Source organism: Stigmatopora nigra, chromosome 23 (assembly GCF_051989575.1).
Source record: "Stigmatopora nigra isolate UIUO_SnigA chromosome 23, RoL_Snig_1.1, whole genome shotgun sequence".
NCBI lineage: Eukaryota > Metazoa > Chordata > Actinopteri > Syngnathiformes > Syngnathidae > Stigmatopora > Stigmatopora nigra.
The window spans coordinates 1534194-1556736 of NC_135530.1; the positions used below are offsets into that span (position 1 = coordinate 1534194).

General features: G+C 41.7%; 4 protein-coding genes across 7 annotated transcripts; 3 read left to right on the forward strand and 1 right to left on the reverse strand.

Annotated features, from left to right (window-relative positions):
- Positions 1-1359: 1359 nt before the first annotated feature.
- Positions 1360-7826, forward strand: mcat (malonyl CoA:ACP acyltransferase (mitochondrial)). The gene is made up of 4 exons (XM_077710084.1): positions 1360-1903; positions 2291-2378; positions 2443-3083; positions 6853-7826. Exons 1-3 carry the CDS (start codon positions 1538-1540, stop codon positions 3072-3074), a joined length of 1086 nt encoding a protein of 361 aa, XP_077566210.1. The 5' UTR covers positions 1360-1537; the 3' UTR covers positions 3075-3083; positions 6853-7826.
- LOC144181533 (uncharacterized) lies at positions 5779-7627 on the reverse strand. The gene is made up of 6 exons (XM_077710085.1): positions 7592-7627; positions 7484-7512; positions 6810-6953; positions 6345-6437; positions 6234-6282; positions 5779-6147 (listed from the first exon to the last, which is right to left on the reverse strand). Exons 3-6 carry the CDS (start codon positions 6914-6916, stop codon positions 6034-6036), a joined length of 363 nt encoding a protein of 120 aa, XP_077566211.1. The 5' UTR covers positions 6917-6953; positions 7484-7512; positions 7592-7627; the 3' UTR covers positions 5779-6033.
- Positions 7827-8336: 510 nt separating the features above from the next.
- On the forward strand, positions 8337-12303 carry ttll1 (tubulin tyrosine ligase-like family, member 1). Its single transcript, XM_077709708.1, has 10 exons — positions 8337-8746; positions 8825-8948; positions 9528-9736; positions 9810-9990; positions 10759-10896; positions 10969-11077; positions 11136-11279; positions 11369-11455; positions 11766-11929; positions 11998-12303. The coding sequence occupies exons 1-10, from the start codon at positions 8710-8712 to the stop codon at positions 12119-12121; spliced, it is 1317 nt and encodes a 438-aa protein (XP_077565834.1). The 5' UTR covers positions 8337-8709; the 3' UTR covers positions 12122-12303.
- Positions 12304-12435: 132 nt separating this feature from the next.
- Positions 12436-19782, forward strand: pacsin2 (protein kinase C and casein kinase substrate in neurons 2). Of its 4 annotated transcripts, XM_077709856.1 has the most exons (12): positions 12436-12616; positions 14181-14242; positions 14311-14467; positions 14688-14923; positions 14984-15139; positions 15212-15387; positions 15903-16023; positions 16144-16191; positions 16681-16814; positions 17407-17565; positions 18275-18456; positions 18705-19782. In XM_077709856.1, the coding sequence occupies exons 2-12, from the start codon at positions 14186-14188 to the stop codon at positions 18815-18817; spliced, it is 1539 nt and encodes a 512-aa protein (XP_077565982.1). In that variant the 5' UTR covers positions 12436-12616; positions 14181-14185; the 3' UTR covers positions 18818-19782. The 4 variants fall into 4 exon arrangements, with proteins under 4 accessions (XP_077565982.1, XP_077565984.1, XP_077565983.1 ...); XM_077709858.1 differs by lacking the exon at positions 17407-17565; XM_077709857.1 differs by lacking the exon at positions 16144-16191 and having other exon boundaries at positions 12438-12616.
- Positions 19783-22543: the final 2761 nt, after the last annotated feature.

Sequence of the window (22543 nt, forward strand, 5' to 3'; positions counted from 1 at the left end):
AGCAGACATAATGCTTTGGGACATTTTCACTACAGTGTTACTGTGTTGCACTGAGCTGCTCGTCTAGACTGTTGCATAATGAATGGAGACCCTCTTTGGTGCTTTTGGGATTAAAAACAGTCATGAATTGTACAGGATCGGACGTTTGGTCGCCGGTCATATGGTGACAGAAAGTTAACTGTTGAAGCCAGCTCTCAAAAGCCATCCGCGTGCTCAGATATCGATTCGTCTGAGCGTCTGTCGCCAAGCTCTTACTACGGTGGAAATGCAGCTGTCTTTTTCAGCGTAGTGGTGTTGGGGGGTCCCAAGCGGCGGGGGGTAACCATTGAATTGGAAGCTTGGAATGGATTGCAAGAGCATGAAGGTTATTAAGGAGGGGCTGGGGTAAAGGGGAATTTTAGTAACCCCAATGGGGAAAAAATGTGACTTTGTGAAATGGTAAACATAAGGGTGGGGTTCTGTTAAGGGTTCTATTATCAGATGAAGGCCAGATTAAGGGAGTGGCTATGTGAATTATAATGGAGTAACCGCCAATGTTTATTTTAGGGAAGCGAGAAAATTGATGGCAGGTGGGTGTTGGAAACCAAAACGTGAAGTATTTTTTTTGTAATTAAGTCAAACGGGCAGACTCGACATAAACATAAGTACTAAAGCAGATTGCTTCTCGGGAGTAAAGTCAACACCTGATAACAATTAAAGTGGTATTTCTGATGTGATACAGCAACTACTTTGTATGTTAAAAACAAACAATGCAAAGCTATAAGATACAAAATACTGGTGTTTTGTCAAAGTGACACTAGGTTTGACATTGGAGTTTTTTTGGCAGGTGTGGTGGAGGTTGTTTTGGTCCGTTGGTGTGCAGTGGGATTAAGTTGACCCACTGGGTCATAGTCCAAAGGTGACAGTTCAAACCTTGGCTGAATGCGGGTGTAATAGCTATCTGGTTTTTTTTTAGCACAACAAAAGGGAGGAAGGCGTAGGGTCATTTTCTCTGCACATTTTCAGCATAACATTCATTGCAGCTTCACCCATATTGCATCAATGCAATGTGTTTGTTGCATTTAGTAAAAACTTTATTGGCAAGCATCTGTGTTGTGCCATACATACTTACATACATGCATACACAATGTATACTGTGCTGTATATATTCCTGTAAATTCAACCAGTTTAATCTCTATGTGCATTTTCTTATGGCTGAATCAAATACAATCCTGGTAAATTAAAAAAAAAAAACATTCATTGGAAATAGTACATTTACCACAAGATACAAATGTTATACTAGCGACGCCCTGTGGTTAGAATAGTGCACAAGTCTGTCACATTTTCTGTCCTAAAATGGCCACCAATTTAGAGGATCTACTCCGTTTGGCTCAGGTCTCGCATAAGCCATGTAGTGTTATTTTATATTTTATCCACGGAGATGACAAAATAAAACATGGCAGCCCCCTTCGAGAGTCGTGTTGACCCAAAAACTGAAATGATATCAGAAAAGCCAGTTGGATTTTATTAATGCTTATTTACATTGTACATTTTTGCGATGGCAGCATCTCTGGCTGTAGCCTCAATTTATAAGAGAACACTTTCTCGGTGTTTTTCCAGGGCGCCGGGAGAGAATGTCTCGGCTGCCTCTCCGGAACCGAGACCACGGAAGGACCCCGGCGACCGCTCCGTGCTTCTCTTCCCCGGCCAAGGTAGCCAGTTCGTGGGCATGGGTCGCGGTCTCTTGCGGTACCCCAACGTGGCGGAGATGTTCGAGGCAGCCCGGAAAGTCCTCGGTTACGACCTGCTGTCATTGTGCCTGAACGGACCCGAAGAAGAGCTCACGAAGACGGTTCACTGCCAGCCGGCGGTCTTCGTCACCTCGCTGGCGGCCGTCGAGAGGCTCAATCACCAAAACCCCAAAGTAAAACCAACATATGACATTACTACAAACACCATAATAATGTTATGAGTAAAAAAAAATGGCAGTGGGTCCTTAGCCGGTAACAGGTCAAATAGTCCCAGGGGCTATTTAGCTGGGTAACTATTATTTAATACTGAGTGAATAGGGTATTTTCTAAACCATTCAATCAATCTTATTGTAATTTGATGTGCTATTGCTTGTTGTTAGATTCATCAATAATTATACTTTAATATACTCATAAAACAATACAGGGAGACGTCACGATTTATGACAATATGCCAGTGTTGTTGAGTTCAAATGATAACACTAATTAAACCTTCTCACAAACTGAATATATAAAAATACACAAATAATTGCTCCTGACACTATTTGCATCTGTTTTGGCAGGCGATCGAGATGTGCGTCGCCGCCGCCGGCTTCAGCGTGGGCGAGTTCGCCGCTCTGGTCTTTTCCGGCGCCATGAACTTCGCCGAAGGTAAACGTGGCGCTACGAAGCCATCGGTTCCAGACCCAACTCAACTCTTGTTTTCCCTCTCCAGCTTTGTACGCGGTAAAGGTGCGTGCGGAAGCCATGCAAGCGGCGTCGGAGCTAGCGCCCGGCGGGATGCTATCGGTGGTGGGCAAACCTCAGGCGCGCTATAAACAAGCCTGCCTGGAAGCTCAGGAGCACTGTCGCTCTTTCGGCATGGAGGACCCCGTGTGCTCTGTGGCCACGTACCTCTTCCCCGATGGGAGAGTGATTGCGGGACACCGCCAGGCTTTGGACTTCCTGCAGCAAAACGCCCGCCACTTCCACCTCATCCGGACCAAAATGCTTCCAGTTGGTGGCGCCTTCCACACCAAACTCATGAGCGCCGCCACAGAGCCCCTGGCGGACGTTCTGCGTCAGGTAGAAGTGCGTCGCCCCGAGATCAACGTCTACTCCAACATCGACGGTAAGCGCTACATGAGCGACGCTCACGTGCGGAGCCGGCTGACGTCCCAGCTGACGGCGCCGGTCAAGTGGGAGCAGACGCTGCACGAGATGTTTGAGCGGGCCCGTGGCGAGCGCTTCCCCCGCGTGTATGAGGTTGGGCCTGGGCGCCACCTGGGGGCCACGCTGCAGCGGTGCAACCGCAAAGCCTTCGACGGCTACTTGCATGTGGACGCCGCCCAAGACGATGAAGGGTGAAGAGATGAGGTGGGAATGATTCGGCGAGTTAATAACCGGTACTCGGACGTTTGGTCGCCCGGACGTTTGACAACATGACAGAGTAAAAAACACAGCATAATGCTACTTACTCATTATAAAACTGTTTATGCAGGGTGATAGGTAAAAGCTGATAGAAAAAAATGACTTTTCAGTGTTTTGTTCCAATTGGTATAAAATAACAAGTTATTAATAAAAAAACAAAGTAAGTTTACTTTTTGTTGTTGTCATTTAAGCCAAAAGACCTGCTAATGGCTTGTAACTCCAACCAAGAAGCAAAAAAGCCACCATCAGAAAATTTTGTAAATCATACAGTACAGACAGACATAGGTGACATATGTGACAATGTTGAATCAAGTTGGGTTGGGCCGCTGTGGGTGAGGAGGATAGGAGAGGAGAGGGGAGGGGCGGAGAGGAGAGGGGAGGGGCGGGGAGGGGAGGGGGGGAGGTTTTTGCTTTAAGCTATCTGACCGGTACCGACCGAGCTGACTGACAAACTTGAACCAGCGGGGGTTGGGCAAGAGAAGCAGCTGATGGCAATCCACTAATTGCACTTGTGTCACACTAGTATTGAGGAAACTTTTCCTCTTCAGGAAAACTTACATTTTGTGGAATAGTTGGAAGTGAAAGCTCAGTATTATGGGATGTTATGCCTTTATATCAAATAAAATGCCTTCATTGTCATCATACACAGCTGTGTTTAATGAAATGGGTGAAATATCATTCAAAAAAGGTGCTCTTATATGAGTCAAAATGGTCAAAAGCCTGCACTTTGATGGTCCACTTTCAAAATAGGTCTAAAAAAAGTCTTGAACTTTCTTTGACAGTTTACTACACCAGGCAGGATAATACATAGTTGAATGGAGGGAGGTTGGGCCAGTGAGGGTGGGAGGAGGGGGAAGCTTTTGGTTTTGCCCCAACTATCCAGAAGAGACCGACCGACCGAGCTGACAAACTTGAACCAACGGGGGTTGGGCTGCCAGAAGCACCTGATTGCAATCCACTAATTGCATTTGTGTCACACTAGTATTGCAGGAAAGATTCCTCTTCATGAAAGCCTATACATAGTTTGAAATGAATGCCTATTTTTAAGGGATGCTATGCCTATATAACAAATCAAAAGCCTTTATTGTCATCATACATAGCTGTGATTAATAAAATAGGTGAAATATCATTCTGAGTCAAAATAGTTAAAAGTCTGCACTTTGATAGCCCACTTTGGAAATAGGTCTAAAAAATTACATAGAACTGGCCTTGTTAGTTTACATTTTGTAACCCATACAGTACAGACAGACATAGGTGATACAGGTGACATAGGTGACAATGTTGAATCAAGTTGGGTTGGGCCGCTGTGGGTGAGGAGGATAGGAGAGGAGAGAGGAGGGGAGGGGAGGGAGAGTCTTTTCGCTCAAGCTATCTGACCAGTACCCACCGAGCTGACTTACAAACTTGAACCAACGGGGGTTGGGCTGCAAGAAGCACCTGATTGCAATCCACTAATTGCATTTGTGTCACACTAGTATTGCAGGAAAGATTCCTCTTCATGAAAGCCTATACATAGTTTGAAATGAATGCCTATTTTTAAGGGATGCTATGCCTATATAACAAATCAAAAGCCTTTATTGTCATCATACATTGCTGTGATTAATAAAATAGGTGAAATATCATTCTTAAAAGGTGCTCTCAAATGAGTCAAAATGGTGAAAAGTATGTGCTTTGATAGCCGACTTTTGAAAAAGGTCCACAAAAATATATAGAACTGGCTTTGTTAGTATACAGTTTTTAACTTATAGAGTACAGACATAGGTGACAATGTTGAATCAAGTTGGGTTGGGCTGCTGTGGGTGAGGAGGATGGGAGAGGAGAGGGGAGGGGAGGGGAGGGGAGGGGAGGGGGGAGCTTTTTGCTCAAGCTATCTGACCGGTACCGACCGAGCTGACTGACAAACTTGAACCAGCGGGGGTTGGTCAAGAGAAGCAGCTGATGGCAATGCACTGATTGCACTTGCAGGACACATAGTATTGCTCTTTATGAAAACCTGCATTTTGTGGAATAGCTTGAAATTAAAGACTATTTTTCAGGGATGCTATGCCTTTATTTTTGAATTAAAAACCTCTATTGTCATCCCATGCAGCTGTGTATAATGAAATATGTAAAAAATATATTATTTAAAAAAGGTAGTCTTAAATGAGTCAAAATGGTCAAGAGCCTGCACTTTGATGGTCCACTTTCAAAATAGGTCTAAAAAAAGTCTTGAACTTTCTTTGACAGTTTACTACACCAGGCAGGATAATACATAGTTGAATGGAGGGAGGTTGGGCCAGTGAGGGTGGGAGGAGGGGAGGGTGGGGGCAGCTTTTGGTTTTGCCCCAACTATCCAGAAGAGACCGACCGACCGAGCTGACTGACAAACTTGAACCATTGGGGGTTGGGCAAGAGAAGCAGCTGATGGCAATCCACTAATTGCACGCGTAGGACATTAGTATTGCAGAAAGATATGAGACCGGTACTGACCGAGCTGACTGACTGACGTTTCACAACATGACGGATTTTACTGTTGAAATAAGATCTTAAAATTATATTCATGAGAGAAAGTTTAATATCTAAATATCAACTGTTGGAACCAGCTCTCAAAATTATATTCACCCGGGCGACCAAACGTCCGGTCATGAAATAACCATTTGAATTTTGCACTCAAGCCATTTTATTGGTTAAAAAAAAGAAAGTCCAGCTCCCTTCACTGTGTTAGAAAAGACAGTCCAGCGTCCCAATACTTTTGAAAAACACAGCATAATGCTACTTACTCATTATAAAAGTGTTTATGCAGGGTGATAGGTAAAAGCTGATAGAAAAAAATGACTTCAGTGTTTTGTTCCAATTGGTATAAAATAACAAGTTATTAATAAAAAAAACAAAGTAAGTTTGTTTTTGTTGTTGTCTTTTAAGCCAAAAGACCTGCTAATGGCTTGTAACTCCAACCAAGAATAAAAAAAGCCACCATCAGAAAGGCTCCGCCAGTGAGGTCGCCACAACTTCTTGCTCTTAAAGCAGACGCCTGCAAATGCAAAACACATTTAGAGCACAAACTGAATTAGAGATATTGAAATTTTAAAAAAATAATCAACTTATCATTGTAATTACCCAGAATGCACCCCTCTCTATCCACATAGGACGCCACTGTCGCCAGTCCCTACAGAACAAAAACACTCGAGTCTGTGTTTAAAACACTCTAAACCTGCATGCAAACTTTACCACATCTGCCGGTTCTTGGTTCGAATCCGGTCCAGCTCGTCGCCGATGGAGGCCAGTTGGCGACCTACCACCCGTGCTCTCTGGCTCGAGCTCCTGCAAAACAAAAACAACAAAATAGTGATCAATACAAAGACAGAACTTCCCACCCTACTGTTTAATATTTAAGTACTGTTTAATATCTAAGTACTGTTTAATGTCTAAGTACTGTTTAATTTCTAAGTGCAGTTTATTATCCAAGTACTGTTTAATATCTAAGTACTGCTTAATATCTAAGTACTGCTTAATATCTAAGTACTGTTTAATATCTTAGTACTGCTTAATATCTAAGTACTGTTTAATATCTAAGTCTAATCCAAACGTCCGAGCACCCTGCAAAAGTATTGGGTCACTTTTAACAATGTGTGTAAACTTCTTCCCAGTCAAAGAGTTTGGAAAAAAAATCAAATATTAAACTGGGTTAACAACCTGAGGGCGGTGTCTAACATGTGTCCCGCCATGTTATCACCAGGTCCCGCCTGGGGGGTCAACGAGATGACGACGGTGCGTCTGGGCTGTCTTGTTTGCTCCACCATGATGTCGGCTGCAGTCACACCAAATATGCAAAGTACACTGACGAACGTTCACAAACAGGCTGTGTCAACAATGAGGACGGCGGCCATGTTATCGTGTGTCCTGACCAAACAGGCTTGGCGAGAAAGGTGACATCATGCATTAATGGTTGTAGGTCACACCAACATGACTTCATAACATTTTCCACTAATATTTGGATGTTTGCTAAAGATTTTTTGAATAACTGTCACCGAGAGTATTGCTATATATTTTTTAAATACACATGTAGTACCCTCACTTGCCTGTTGATGCAAATTGTTCATTCTCATAATTGAATTACTCATGACTCTGTCATTCACTAGTTTAAAAAGAAATCAATATTAGTTTCAATCTTACTACATTGTATTATAACAACCTAAATTTCAAATCTTGATGAATATTACTCGTATACTTTGGGTTTATAGTCACAACAAAGACAAACTTACTGTTGATGTGCAAACATAGGTCATTCCATGTATAATTACAAGTGCTTTAAAATGAGTGATATGATCATATGATCAACTTTTAATCTGAAGATAGTAAAAACATACCTTCTCGGTAGATTAATATGGACGCCGCCCTGTAAAGAGGAAAAACATACACAATAACATTATGTTTGAAAATGTAGAGAAATATCATGTTATTATCGATCAACTTACAGCAGCGTCCTTTAATCTGCTTGCTGTCGGGTAACTGCCAGCGAGCTCGCCTGACCACGCCTTTAGTAGCTCATGAGGAGGAACCAAAGGAAAAAAAAACAAAGAAAATCATGGCTCAGGTGCATTACAGGGTAGCAGGCCAATGAGATTAAAATGACTTATTTTCATTTGAACTCAATTTAAAATGCACATTAAACACTCCCAAAATAAAAGTCCATCACACTACATTATACACCCTAAATCCTAAACTGTAATGTATGTTTGTATATATATGTATATATACATAAATATACATATTCATACATATACATAGACATATATATATATATATATATATATATATATATATATATATATATATATATATATATATATATATATATATATATATATATATATATATATATATATATATATATATATATATATATATATATATATATATATATATATATATATATATATATATATATAAATATATATACATAGACATAGACATATACACAGACATATATATACATATACATAGACATATATATACATACACATAGACATATATTTTTTTGTTACATTACCGCTCTCTAGCGGAGTACTAGTGAAGTGGTTTAGATAGACCGGAAGTCCAAAGAGTAGTCTGCATTTTTTTCTCCTAATTAAAAAAATCTACTAAATGTCAGTTACAATAAACAGTTTTTTTTCATCTTAAATTGTTTTAAAACACTATTATTCACATTTTCTTAAGTCAAAAACATTTACACACGCAGTGTTTGTCCTTTCACCCCGGTTGCTAGGCTATACTATTTAAAAACACCTCACCTTGAAAACAGTCACCGGAAATATACGAAGTCAAAACTTCTAGCGTCGGCTTTTATTATGAAAAGAAATGTATGTCGTCACTCCATCCTCCTCGCGTCACCCGGATCGATACATTGCTGCATCCCATGCTAAATAAATCGCTATCATCATGGAGATGCTTCGGTACCTCTAACTCGAGCAAACGAGGGACCGAGAGCTGGGCCGATGTTAGGCTGGTGAGGCTGCACCAGGGACGGCCAGGAGGGAGGACGATGTCCGGGAGGAAGGATGCTGTATCCTGCTAGCCAGGGAGAGCACCACTGATGACCGGCTCTTTAGTTCTCGCTTATTTATTCACTGGTAAGACTTTTTTTGTTGAAATGTCAAATCAATATGGAGCATTTGTAAAATGTTTTTTTTTAATGTGTGTGTCCCCAGCGGGTGGCAACATGGCCGGTAAAGTAAAGTGGGTGACAGATATTGAGAAGTCAGTGCTCATCAACAACTTTGAGAAGAGGGATTGGATTCAAGTGACTGAAAATGACGACTGGAATTTTTACTGGTAATTATTTATCATTGTTTATTTTGGGGATGATTCCTAAATGGTACTATTTCATCTGCATTATTCACATCACTTGAAATAGGCAAATGAGGATATATGGGCGTGGTCGTGGGCATTGATAGCAATTGTTGGATTTAATAAAATAATCAAGATTGCAAGGCTGTAGTTTGCTAGCTATACAGTGTTAGCTAGTCAATCAATATCAATGAAAGAATGGATGCAGAAGAATGTAAAAGTCAAAATATATGAAAATGTGCACATTTTTTGTCATATTACTACTTATAAATTACAAAAAGTCTGTGACTTCTTTTAATAGCATTGTTACGCTATTGCTCATCAAAGAATATCAATGAGATCAATGACTATCAATGAGAGAATGGATGCAGAAGAAAAAAAAACAATGCCACACTGCCAACATGACGTTCCTATTGGTGCGTTTCGGCTCTCGGTTTCCAGATTTTAGCTTAGAGTCACAAGCACCTATCAAAAGAGCCACATGTGGCTCTAGAGCCACAGATTCCCTACCCCTGTTATAGAGTCACTCAACAAAATGTTTTTTTTTCCCCTTCCCAATGCTAGGATGAGCATCCAGACCATTCGCAACGTGTTCAGCGTGGACACGGGCTACCGCTTAACCGATGAGCAGATGGTGAACCATTTTCCCAACCATTACGAGCTGACAAGAAAAGACCTGATGATCAAGAACATCAAGCGCTACCGCAAAGAACTGGAGAAGGAAAGTAACCTGTTAGCTGAGAAGGACGACAACGGCAAGTACACCCACCTTGGTAAGAAGTGCACCAACCGACATTTTGTCTGTTTACTCTTGGTTGTTTTTAAATTTAAATTTTTCATTTTTAGATTTTGTGCCAGTGACATTCATGCTCCCGGCAGATTACAATTTGTTTGTGGAGGAATTCCGCAAGAACCCGTCCAGCACGTGGATCATGAAGCCTTGTGGAAAAGCGCAAGGCAAAGGCATCTTCCTTATCAACAAACTGTGTCAGATCAAAAAGTGGTCGCGGGACAGCCGCACATCAACGTACGTTGGTAATATCACACAGAGCTATTTGCCAAGTATATCCCTTTGATTCCAGATTTGAACCAGCAACCTAAGGATGTCCACATATCGTGACCGGACATTTGGTCGCTGGTCAAATGTACTTAGATATTAAACAGTACTTAAATATTAAACTGTACCTTGATATTAAACAGTACTTAGATATTAAACAGTACTTAGATATCAAAAAGTACTGCGATATTAAACAGTACTTAGATATTAAAAAGTACTTAGATATTAAAACGTACTTAGATATTAAAAAGTACTTAGATAATAATAAGTACTTAGCTAATAAAAAGTACTTTGATATTAAACAGTGCTTAGATATTAAACAGTACTTTGATATTAAACAGTACTTAGATATTAAAAAGTACTTAGATATTAAAAAGTACTTAGATAATAAAAAGTACTTAGATATTAAAAAGTACTTAAATATTAAACAGTACTCAGATATTAAACAGTACTTTGAAATTAAAAAGTACTTAGATATTAAAAAGTACCTAGATATTAAACAGTACTTGGATGTAAAACAGTACTTAGATATAAAACAGTACTTAGATATTAAAAAATACTTAGATATCAAACAGTACTCTCTCTAATGAATATAATTTTGAGAGCTGGTTTCAACAGTAAACTATCTGTCACCATTTGACCGGCGACCAAACGTCCGGTCACGACCAACTGAGATTAAAGAATACATTTGCTAGGAAGCCAACTCCAATTACAACCTGTTTTAATGTTTGACTCCAGGTTCATGGCAGCCTCTAGTGGCAAGGAGGCTTATGTAATCTCCCTGTACATCGACAATCCCCTTCTGATTGGTGGGAAAAAATTCGACCTGCGCCTCTATGTACTGGTCACCACTTATCGACCACTCAAATGCTACATGTAAGACGGCCAATCATCCAATCTATACCCTTGGTTTGCAATCAGGTTCCTGTAAGTGATTTTTGTCGGTAGGTACAAGCTGGGCTTCTGTCGGTTCTGCACAGTCAAGTACACCCCAAGCACAAGCGAACTGGACAACATGTTTGTGCACCTCACCAACGTAGCCATCCAGAAACATGGGGTAAGGCTTGGGAAATACAATCAGATCACGGTGTTGATGGTGGACGTTGCCCATGTAGGATGACTACAACCATGTCCATGGCGGCAAGTGGACGGTCAGTAATCTGCGGCTTTACCTGGAAAGCACAAGAGGTGACGAGGTGACCAGTCGCTTGTTTGATCAGATCCACTGGATTGTTGTTCAGTCTTTGAAGGCTGTGGCTGTAAGTAGGTTGTTTTCCAATTATGGAAAAGTCTTGTTCATTCATGACTAACATTTTCACAGTGATCTGCTTTGTGCTTTTCTTTCCAGCCCGTCATGAACAATGACAAACATTGTTTTGAGTGTTATGGTTATGACATCATCATTGATGACAAACTCAAGCCATGGCTCATTGAGGTATGTTATTTCATTTTAAAATATTCAAGTTAGGATTAGTTTTAAAAATGAGTCAAAATTACATTTTAATATTTCTTAATACATTCCTTTTTACTTTGTACTTTATACTCTTTACTTTAATGATAAATGATTAGTATGTTAATGCTTCAGTCCTTTTTTTCTGTTTATGTTTCATATGTACTGTTAACGGATGCACTTTTTTATATGTATCCTATCTTGTACTGACCCGGCCCATCTGCCAAATTTTTAAAGTCAATGTGGCCCCCCGGCTCAAAAGTTTGCCCACCCTGTATATTTGTAATGCGAACAGGTGAACGCGTCACCATCGTTGACGTCCAGCACGTCCAACGACCGCATCCTCAAGTACAACCTCATCAACGACACCCTCAACATTGTCATGCCCAATGGCGAGATGCCCGATAGCCGCTGGAACCGAAGCCCCCCGCGAGATGCCTTGGGCAACTATGAACTTCTGTGAGTACGCAACTTGAAGGTCAGTTTGATTGAACAGTATTTTTAAAAAATTGTTTGAATTTGCATAGGTACGACGAAGAACAGGCGCAGAGTGACACCGCAGAGATGCGGAGTCGCGCGGGTCAGTCACTGGGGTCAAAGGGCACCAAAGGTGGTATTTCTGTCCGCCCCGCAGCAGCCACCTGGAAGTGACGTGCTTTTTTTTTAATTGTTATTATTTTCTTTAACCTTTTTGCTTATTGTGGATTCAAAACAAAAGGAATTTCCCTTTGTGTTTGTTTTCTTTTGGATTGTGCCTCATTTTGCCTACTATTGTGGAATGTCACTTTATTTGCTTGATACCAACGTGTCTGCTTTATAAAGTTGGATTTCAATTGCGTCTTGCTTCTTTTAACAAGGTTAAACATTATTTCTTGAGAGCCATACTCAGAATTTAATAAAAATATAGTTTGTAGAGGACGGCGAATATAAACCGCAATGAGCGTTGCAACTCGTCTTATTTTGAAATTGACTACTTAACCGGATGTGTTGTAAGAAACTTGACGGCGGTGTCACTCAGGCGCTCCCACTGGTACTACCGCTTCTCTTCCGAAAAAAAGGGGTTCTAACTCTCTTTATGCAGCACAATTGAAGGAATTGATCAACTATTTGGACTTCAATTAATCGGTTAGAACAAACCGGGGAGAGGTAAGACTTATTTGACAGTTCTTTTGGTTCATTTCAACTTTTTCCCTTTATAAATGGCGGTGGCTAATTTGCTAACACGGGAGGGAGCGGAACCCAAAAAGTTATTTCACGAGACTTAAAATGAGTATATTTTCACTAAAGTGAAGCACAGAATTTGGGTAAGAAAAAAGGCTGGTTTATTTTCTGTTCACATTGGACGACATGTAAGTTTGAATTGAGACGGCGCTAGGAAAGTTCGATTAAGGGTGATCGATATACATGTAGTATTATCATGATTAATTGGATCAAGTTGTGTATGGTTTTAAAGGGCGGGGCCGTTTCACCTCCTGCTTCACGTCCTGTCAACAGCCCCTCCCCTTTCCACTGGACAAAACATTAGGAACACTTACGCCATCACTTAATATGGCAAATTCTTAAAAATGACTAAATAAATCAAAAAACAAACCTCGTTTTTTAATTTACTCAATCCAAGTTCCTGCCAGGCCCTCTCTCTTCAAACCATTGGTCTTTTTTATGTTCATGGTGGAAAATGCTTGAACGTGGGTGGAACAAATAGTATTGTTCGGAGGGCTTAATTTGGGGGGGACCCTAAAATTCAGGGTCATAACCTCACCTCGTCATGGTCACGTACGCTTTTTTGGTGTTACTGGGATTTAGCGACATCCTTGTATGGATCGACTTTCAGCAACAAAAGAAGGAAGTTGGAACAGAGCTTCCTCTTAACTGGGATAGAATTAGTATTTTTTTGTTATGTAACTAAGTTTTTTTTGGGTGACATGTGGCCCTGGTTGCTGTTGTAGTTGTATTTCACACCAACGTGGGAACATGCGCCTCATTCCCAGGAGGATCCGCAGGCCGTATTCCAATGGAATTCCATCAGGCTGAGAACACTTGGCCTTGATTGGCCATCAATGCGTTTGTTTACGTCACAGCTAAGCTCGCTAATCTACCCAGCGCCACCTCGCTAATGTTTTGGAGGCCGAGTCAATTAAGCAGCGCTCCGACGACCCCAAAGTTCCCCCTAAAGTTTTCTCACTCTGTCCAATTCCGGGCTATGTGCCGGACTTTGGACCTTGACTGGGTCAACGCTCGTCGTTTTTTTTTATTAAAGGGGCTATATCTACAAGTTGTGTCACAATAACAGCCTCTGTCCAAGCTAGCTTGCGCAGCATGGGTCACTGAGCAGACCCCAGCGCACACACACATCCGCTCCGGAAAGAGCATTTGCTTCTATTTGCCACACGTGTGTCAAATCACAGTTTTGTGTTGCAAGTTTGCTGGATATTTCTGAAGAAGAAGAAGAGTCTCGCAGCTGCACCCGGGAGGAACGAGTGCGTGTGATGAATAACGAGAGACTTCTTTTTTTTTTCATGGTGGGGGTAGTGGGGGGGGGGGGGGCTACTATAGGAGGACACAAGGAGGTGTGGGTGGGTAAACAGGGACTTGTCTGTATTTCCGAGGAAATGGAAAAGTTCCCACACGCTTTTTCAAAAGTCCTGTCCTAACAAGTGCAGTTAGGAGAAAAAAAAAATCTCATTTTTTTTGTCCTCCATGTTGTTTCCAGCAGCCATGTCTGGCTCCTATGACGACTCCATGATTGATGTCTCCAGCGACAGCTTCTGGGAGGTAAGATGGAAAGACCAGGGCTCGGACATGGCCTTGGTGCTTCATTTTCTGGGGTGTTTTGGTTTCAGGTGGGCAACTACAAGCGGACGGTGAAGCGCGTGGATGATGGCAACCGCCTATGCAATGACTTGATGAGTTGCATCCACGAAAGAGCGCGCATCGAGAAGATGTACGCGCAGCAACTTAGCGAGTGGGGTAAACGCTGGAGGCAGCTTATAGAAAAAGGTAGGAGGGATAAGATATCCCACTTATGATACATTCTGACCTTTACCCCAGAATGCAGACCTAGAAGGACGCTAAAGTTATTTAATTTCCAATTGAGTTGTTTTTGAGTATTCTCACCTTCTTGCTACTGTGACAGCCAAATTTCCCAAATATGGGATTAATAAAATGTATTTAAATTTAATATAAGTGTCCATTAAAATTAAAATAACTCTCCCAACAGGCCCCCAGTACGGCATGCTGGAGCGAGCCTGGTCAGCGTTATGCACGGAGGCGGAAAAGGTGAGCGAGCTCCACCTGGAGGTCAAAACGGCATTGATGAGCGAAGACTTCGAAAAGCTGAAGAACTGGCAGCGCGACGCCTTCCACAAGCAGATGATTGGCGGCTTCAAGGAGACTAAAGAGGCCGACGACGGATTCCGCAAGGCGCAGAAGCCCTGGGCCAAGAAGCTCAAGGAGGTATGGACGTGTGGCAGGTGGCGCTATGGCCGATGACTTGACATGTCTTGGATTTCCCAGATGGAGACCATGAAGAAAGCATACCACTCTGCCTGCAAAGAGGAGAAGCTAGCAGCTAGCCGGGAGACCAACAGCAAGCTAGAGAGCAACAACAATCCCGAAGCCCAGAAGAAGCTCCAGGAGAAGGTTGAGAAATGTCAACAGGAGGGGCAAAAGGTAGGTAGGCCTGAACTAAACTATCTCATCATTATGTATTTCTCAAGATATTTTTGCTTCCTCTTAACCCAGACCAAGGAACGCTACGAGAAATCCTTGGAAGAGCTGAACAAGCTAACCCCTCAGTACATGGAGAACATGGAGCAGGTGTTTGAGCAATGGCAGCAGTTTGAAGACAAGCGCATACACTTTTTTAAAGAGCTCCTGCTGGAAGTTAAGCAGCACTTGGACCTCTCCGCCAATCACAGGTCGGACATGCTCGGACAATTGGTCGCCGGTCAAATGGTGACAGAGAATTTACTGTTGAAGCCAGCTCTCAAAATTATATTTATGAGAGAGTTTAATACCTGAGAGAGAGAGTTTAATATCTAAGTACTGTTGAATACAGTAGATATTTAGATATTAAACTCTCTCATGAATATCATTTTGAGAGCTGGTTTCAACAGTACTTGGATATTAAACAGTACTTACATATTAAACAGTACTTAGATTTTAAACAGTACTTAGATTTTAAACAGTACTTAGATTTTAAACAGTACTTGGATTTTAAACAGTACTTGGATATGAAACAGTACTTGGATATGAAACAGTACTTGGATATGAAACAGTACTTGGATATGAAACAGTACTTGGATATGAAACAGTACTTGGATATGAGACATTACTTGGATATGAGACAGTACTTGGATATTAAACTCTATCTCATGAATATAATTTTGAGAGCTGGTTTCAACAGTAAACTCTGTCATCATTTTGTCTTTAGGTTCCAGAACATCTACCACACACTGGAAGATACCATCTCCGCCACGGACGTGGAGGAGGACCTGAAATGGTTCCGGTCCAACCACGGCCCGGGAATGCCCATGAACTGGCCGCAGTTTGAGGTAATGCGCTACAGTTAAAAGAATAAATACTCCATGTGGATCTTTAAGGGAATGCCTTGGCATCCATAATTGAAATCTACGTCCCTTAATCTTTTTGTGCATGCCTTCCCTCTCCTCCAGAACATGAACTGGTCCCGCGTTCGCTCCTTTAAACGAAGGTCCATTGTAGTGAGTCCTGCATGAAAATAACCCGTCGTCAGTCGGATCCCTTTTTTCGTTCACCCTCCCACCCTTTAACGCTTTGATCCGTGGGCGAGGAAATGAGTTCACTCGCCATTCGGGAATTACATATCTCATCGGATGATAAAATGACACGATCCTGGCGATAAGCCTCAAAGACCAAACTCTTAATGGCCTTTGAGTGAACTTAACCAAAACAAAGTCCTTCTCAGACGGTCTCAGTGTTTTTCCGCCATGCATCAAATTCTCCAAATGCACATAGTAATGTGCCATGCTTATTTTTGGTGAAATTTGCCGGCTTGGGGGTATAGCAGAAGGGGTTAAAGACCCCCAGATTCCATGCTTCTGGTGGTGGATTGTTTTCTCTTGGCAGGTGAAGGTATAAAGGGCACATGAGGACAACACCATGCTAGCTTGTTCCTTATCCTGGCTAATATAGTCCACCTTGATATCTTAAGTTGGGTTTCTTTGCCACAGGACTGGTCTGTAGACCTGAACCGGACCCTCAGCAGACGGGGGACGAAGAAAAGCTCCGAGGGTGTGATGCTCACGGGTATCAGTCAGACCGGATCTGACCAACCGGTCCAGCCTCCCAAGACAAACAGCATAAGGTACTTTTTGCGTCGCTGGTAAACGACCGTTCACAGTGACATTGTGCGTCCGTCCGTTTCCATAACGACCGCAAACACTCGCGGTTTATCGCCGCATAGTTGAACACGTGCCAAAGGGGAAATGTGGAACTCTTGCCGTTGCGCTCTATGATAAGATTCTGGAATGTTTGGTTTGAACACCTGCACTAGAAAATGAACTCCGCTAACCTCATGCCGACTCACCAGGCGTACTCGTCCACATCCAAGTGTCTTGTTTCAAAAGAGCAGTTAGTGTATGGAATTTTTAACCGAGGCAAGTGTTTGTATTTTTAAGAGTTTTATTGACTGTAATAATCAAAATGTTACTTTTCAGAGGAATCTTATTATTGGAAAAACATCAGGATGCACTCGAGTGTCCAAACACAAACAAAGACGATACTGTCGTTTTGGTCGCCCGGACGTTTGGTCGCCCGGACGTTTGGTCGCCCAGACGTTTGGTCGCCCGGACGTTTGGTCGCCCGGACGTTTGGTCGCCCGGACGTTTGGTCGCCCAGACGTTTGGCTTTTAGCATTAACAGCGCTTACAGAGTGAACTTGTTTCCCGCTCCATCAGCCTAAGCATGCCTAATAAAGCGCCGCCAACGGGCTTCAACCCGTTTGACGAGGATGACGATGACCAAGATGATGAGGAGCAGGAAGTGCAGATGGAGGCGGTGGAGGAGACGCCGCCGGCGCGCAACCACAACAGTGGGAAAAAGCCCGAAGTGAAAACGTTGGTGGATCAACATGCGCTTGTCTTGTCCTTTTTTTTGTTTTGGTTCACTGGACTCTGCTGGCTCCCTTCACCTTTGCAAGTCTCTCTCTAGGTGGCGCTGTGCATGGTGACCCACTGTGTGTTATTCACTCCTAACAGGCCTTGCAGACCGTCGCCGTCCTGCTGTTGCCATTGTTTTGCTGTCAGATTTTGAAAACTACAGAAGCCATTTTGGTTTTCCTTAAATCATAAAAATACAAGTCACTGAATTTTATGTTTAAAAACAGGTACAATTATTGTTAACTAGAAGACTACATTTTTTTTCCCTTGAGAATCAGGTCAAATCATGGAGATGATTGGCTTGTTATTCCTCCAAAATACAAAGTAAAGTTTTATTGGCCTTTTTTTCTTTACCTGACCAGAGATCTGACAGTAAAAAAATTCTGCCATGTAAATTTGTGTACCTGAATCGTTCTCTGGTGTACTTGTGGTGACCGGCCAAAGGTTTACACTGTCTCCAATCACAACTTCTCTCAGTGATCTGCTTGCGGCTTCATTTCCACGCGCCTTGTTTGTCCTTTTGTTAGCATGGTTGATTATGAAAAACAAAAACAGCTCAGCGGATACATAAGGATTCAACCTGATGGCTTTTTGTGTCCTGCGGCTAACATGCTTATGTCTTTTAGTCATGCTCATTCTAAAAAATTGTATTGTGTGGTGTGTTCAGCGTCAGCAGCAATGAACGGACGCCGGACTGGTCGGATGAGGAAAGCGGCGCCAACCCATTCTCCGCCAACGGCGACGGCAACCCGTTCGAAGACGAGCCGGCCTCTCCAATGCTGTCGGTGGCGGTCCGGGCGCTCTACGACTACGAGGGTCAGGAACAGGACGAGCTCACCTTCAAAGCCGGTATACAAAAAATGAAAGACATTTCATTTAATTCAGGGGTAGGAAACCTGTGGCTCGAGAGCCACATGTGGCTCTTTTGATGGGTGCTTATGGCAAATTTGCACATTTTCATATATTTTGACTTTTAAATTCTTCTGAATCCATTCTCTCATTGATATTCATTGATTAGCAACAGCACAACATTGGGATGGTTCCTGACCCCTGATTTAATTTATCCCAACTTGACATTTTCTTCTCCTCCTCCCAAGGCGACGAGTTGACCAAAGTAGGCGAAGAAGATGACCAGGGCTGGTGCAAAGGACGACTCAAAGATGGCCAAGTTGGTCTCTACCCTGCCAATTATGCAGAGGATATCGTATAATAAGCACATGTGAGTTTATGCAAAGCTTTTGTGTTCGTATGGAGTGATCTAAGAATCTCTTTGGATCCTCGGAGGATGGACGAACATTCAAGTTTGGCATTAAAAGACATTTTTTTGGCGCTGTTACAAGAATGAATACAATTTAAATACAGTAAACACTGGGCCTGTTGAAATGTTACTTGGACTTTAATGTTAAAGGGAGGTGTAGTCACATGACTAGAATGAGGTCCATTTAGGGGGGGGGGGTCCTCCTCCTTTGGCACCGCACTTGAATGTAAGTTCACTGATTGTATTGTTTTGCTCATTAACTGTTCACAAACTATATGTTGTTCATTCAAACGCTGATCAAATTATACGCTATCCTCCCCATTTTTTTTTAATATTCTGGATTGTAATTCTTTGTTCATTTTTACTTAACACTGAATATTTTTCCAGAAGGCCAAAGTGCCATTCTCAGTTACAAAGTGTGGGAGTTTTTGTTTTGAATGCAATACTACATTATACAGTAGTGTATTGACTTGTATGTAAATGACATGAATTAAGCTTTGGAATAATAGGAAGTTGATGATTGTTAATTTATGATATCTTCAAGTGCTCTTTGTTCTCCCTCCAATGTTCTGACTGAGAATCAGTTTTTACAAAAATTTGATTTTATGTTACGTTCCCTCTTTTTGACATGATTATTTTTTCCCTTCTGGGGCTTATATGCAATGTTTATTCTAAATATTTTAGTGATTTTGTTAATCAATTATCACAATATCCTTGTTTTACACGTTACATCCTTCATTTGCATTGTGTATCCATGCGCTGACTACTCCAAATTAGATATAAATAGAAAAACAACAACCCAGATACTTGCAAATATAGGAAAAAGGCCTAATTTTCAGGGCAGACGCATTGTCATTTGCACATTTAATGTTCGTAAATGTTGTCTCACACAACATAATAAATGAATTTATCAGTTATATGTTGAGTTGTTTGTATTTTTGTTTTACTATATTTCTCTGTACTGTATGGGTTACAAAAAGTACACTAACAAAGCCAGTTCAATACCTTTTTTGGACCTATTTCAAAAGTGGGCTATCAAAGTGCAAACTTTTAACCATTTTGACTCATTTAAGAGCACCTTTTTTGAATGATATTTCACCTATTTCATTAAACACAGCTGTGTATGATGACAATATAGTCTTTTGATTTGATATAAAGGCATAGCATCCCATAAAACTAGGCTTTCATTTCAAACTATGTAAGCTTTCATGAAGAGGAATCTTTCTGCAATACTAATGTCCTACGCGTGCAATTAGTGGATTGCCATCAGCTGCTTCTCTTGCCCAACCCCCAATGGTTCAAGTTTGTCAGCTCGGTCAGTCGGTCGGTCTCTTCTGGATAGTTGGGGCAAAACCAAAAGCTGCCCCCACCCTCCCCTCCTCCCACCCTCACTGGCCCAACCTCCCTCCATTCAACTATGTATTATCCTGCCTGGTGTAGTAAACTGTCAAAGAAAGTTCAAGACTTTTTTTAGACCTATTTTGAAAGTGGACCATCAAAGTGCAGGCTTTTGACCATTTTGACTCATTTAAGAGCACCTTTTTAAAAAAATATATTTTTCACATATTTCATTATACACAGCTGCATGGGATGACAATAGAGGCTTTTCATTCAAAAAATAAAGGCATAGCATCCCTGAAAAATAGTCTTTAATTTCAAGCTATTCCACAAAATGCAGGTTTTCATAAAGAGCGATACTAAGTGTCCTGCAAGTGCAATCAGTGCATTGCCATCAGCTGCTTCTCTTGCCCAACCCCCGCTGGTTCAAGTTTGTAAGTCAGCTCGGTCGGTACCGGTCAGATAGCTTGAGCGAAAAGACTCTCCCTCGCCTCCCCTCCCCTCTCCCATCCTCCCCACCCACAGCGGCCCAACCCCACTTGATTCAACATTGTCACCAATGTCACCTATGTCTGTCTTGACTGTGGGGATTACAATATGTAAACTAACAAAGCCAGTTCAATACTTTTTTTCGGACCTATTTCAAAAGTGGGCTATCAAAGTGCAGACTTTTAACCATTTTGACTCATTTAAGAGCACCTTTTTTGAATGATATTTCACCTATTTTGTTACACACAGCTGTGTATGATGAACATAAAGGTGTTTCATTTGATATAAAGGTGTAGCATTCTATAAAACTAGGCTTTCATTTCAAACTATGTAGGCTTTCATGAAGAGGAATCTTTCTGCAATACTAAGTGTCCTGCAAGTGCAATCAGTGCATTGCCATCAGGTGCTTCTCTTGCCCAACCCCCGCTGGTTCAAGTTTGTCAGTCAGCTCGGTCGGTACCGGTCAGATAGCTTGAACGAAAAGCTCCCCCTCCCCTCCCCTCCTCTCTCCTCTCCTATCCTCCTCATCCACAGCAGCCCAACCCAACTTGATTCAACATTGTCACCTATGTCACCTATGTCTGTCTGTACTGTATGGGTCGCAAAAAGTAAACTAACAAAGCCAGTTCAATCTTTCTTTTTTACCTTATTTCAAAAGTGGGCCATCACAGTGTAGAGTGTAGACCATTGTTTAACCATTTTGACTCATTTAAGAGCACCTTTTTAATGATATTTCACCCATTTCATTATAAACAGTTGTGTATGATGACAATAAAGGCATTAGATTTGATATAAAGGCATAACATCCCATAATACTGAGCTTTCACTTCCAACTATTCCACAAAATGTAAGTTTTCCTGAAGAGGAAAACTTTCCTCAATACTAGTGTGACACAAGTGCAATTTGTGGATTGCCATCAGCTGCTTCTCTTGATCAACCCCCACTGGTTCAAGTTTGTCAGTCAGCTCGGTCGGTACCGGTCAGATAGCTTGAGCAAAAAGCTCTCCCTCCCCTCCCCTGTCCTTTTCTATCCTCCTCACCCACAGCAGCCCAACCCAACTTGATTCAACATTGTCACCTATGTCTGTACTCTATAAGTTAAAAAATGTAAACTAACAAAGCCAGTTCTATATATTTTTTTGGACCTATTTCAAAAGTGGGCTATCAAAGCACATACTTTTGACCATTTTGACTCATTTGAGAGCACCTTTTAAGAAATGATATTTCACCTATTTTATTAATCGCAGCTATGTATGATGACAATAAAGGCTTTTGATTTGTTATATAGGCATAGCATCCCTTAAAAATAGGCATTCATTTCAAACTATGTATAGGCTTTCATGAAGAGGAATCTTTCCTGCAATACTAGTGTGACACAAATGCAATTAGTGGATTGCAATCAGGTGCTTCTGGCAGCCCAACCCCCACTGGTTCAAGTTTGTCAGTCAGCTCGGTCGGTACCGGTCAGATAGCTTGAGCGAAAACCTCCCCCCTCCTCCCCAACCCCCGTGGCTTCTACAAACCCTTTTGCCAACCCCAGAGCTAAATGGTGATCATCATAATCCATCCCAAAAAATTCCAAATAAAAAAGCTCTACTACCATATTCTCTTTGTACCAGTATAGCAATATTAAACTATTATCCCTGATTTAATCCCACCCGGAAAAAAAATATCATGGCATATTTTAGCATAAATAGTTATTATATACATACATATACACATGGCAACACGGGCGGACTGGTTGGATTGTGTCTGTGTTGCTGTTCAGGAGGAAAAAATGAATTAATAAACGAAAATATGGATGCATTTAGAGTGACCTCTAACAAAAATAAACAATCGCCTCCATCAAGG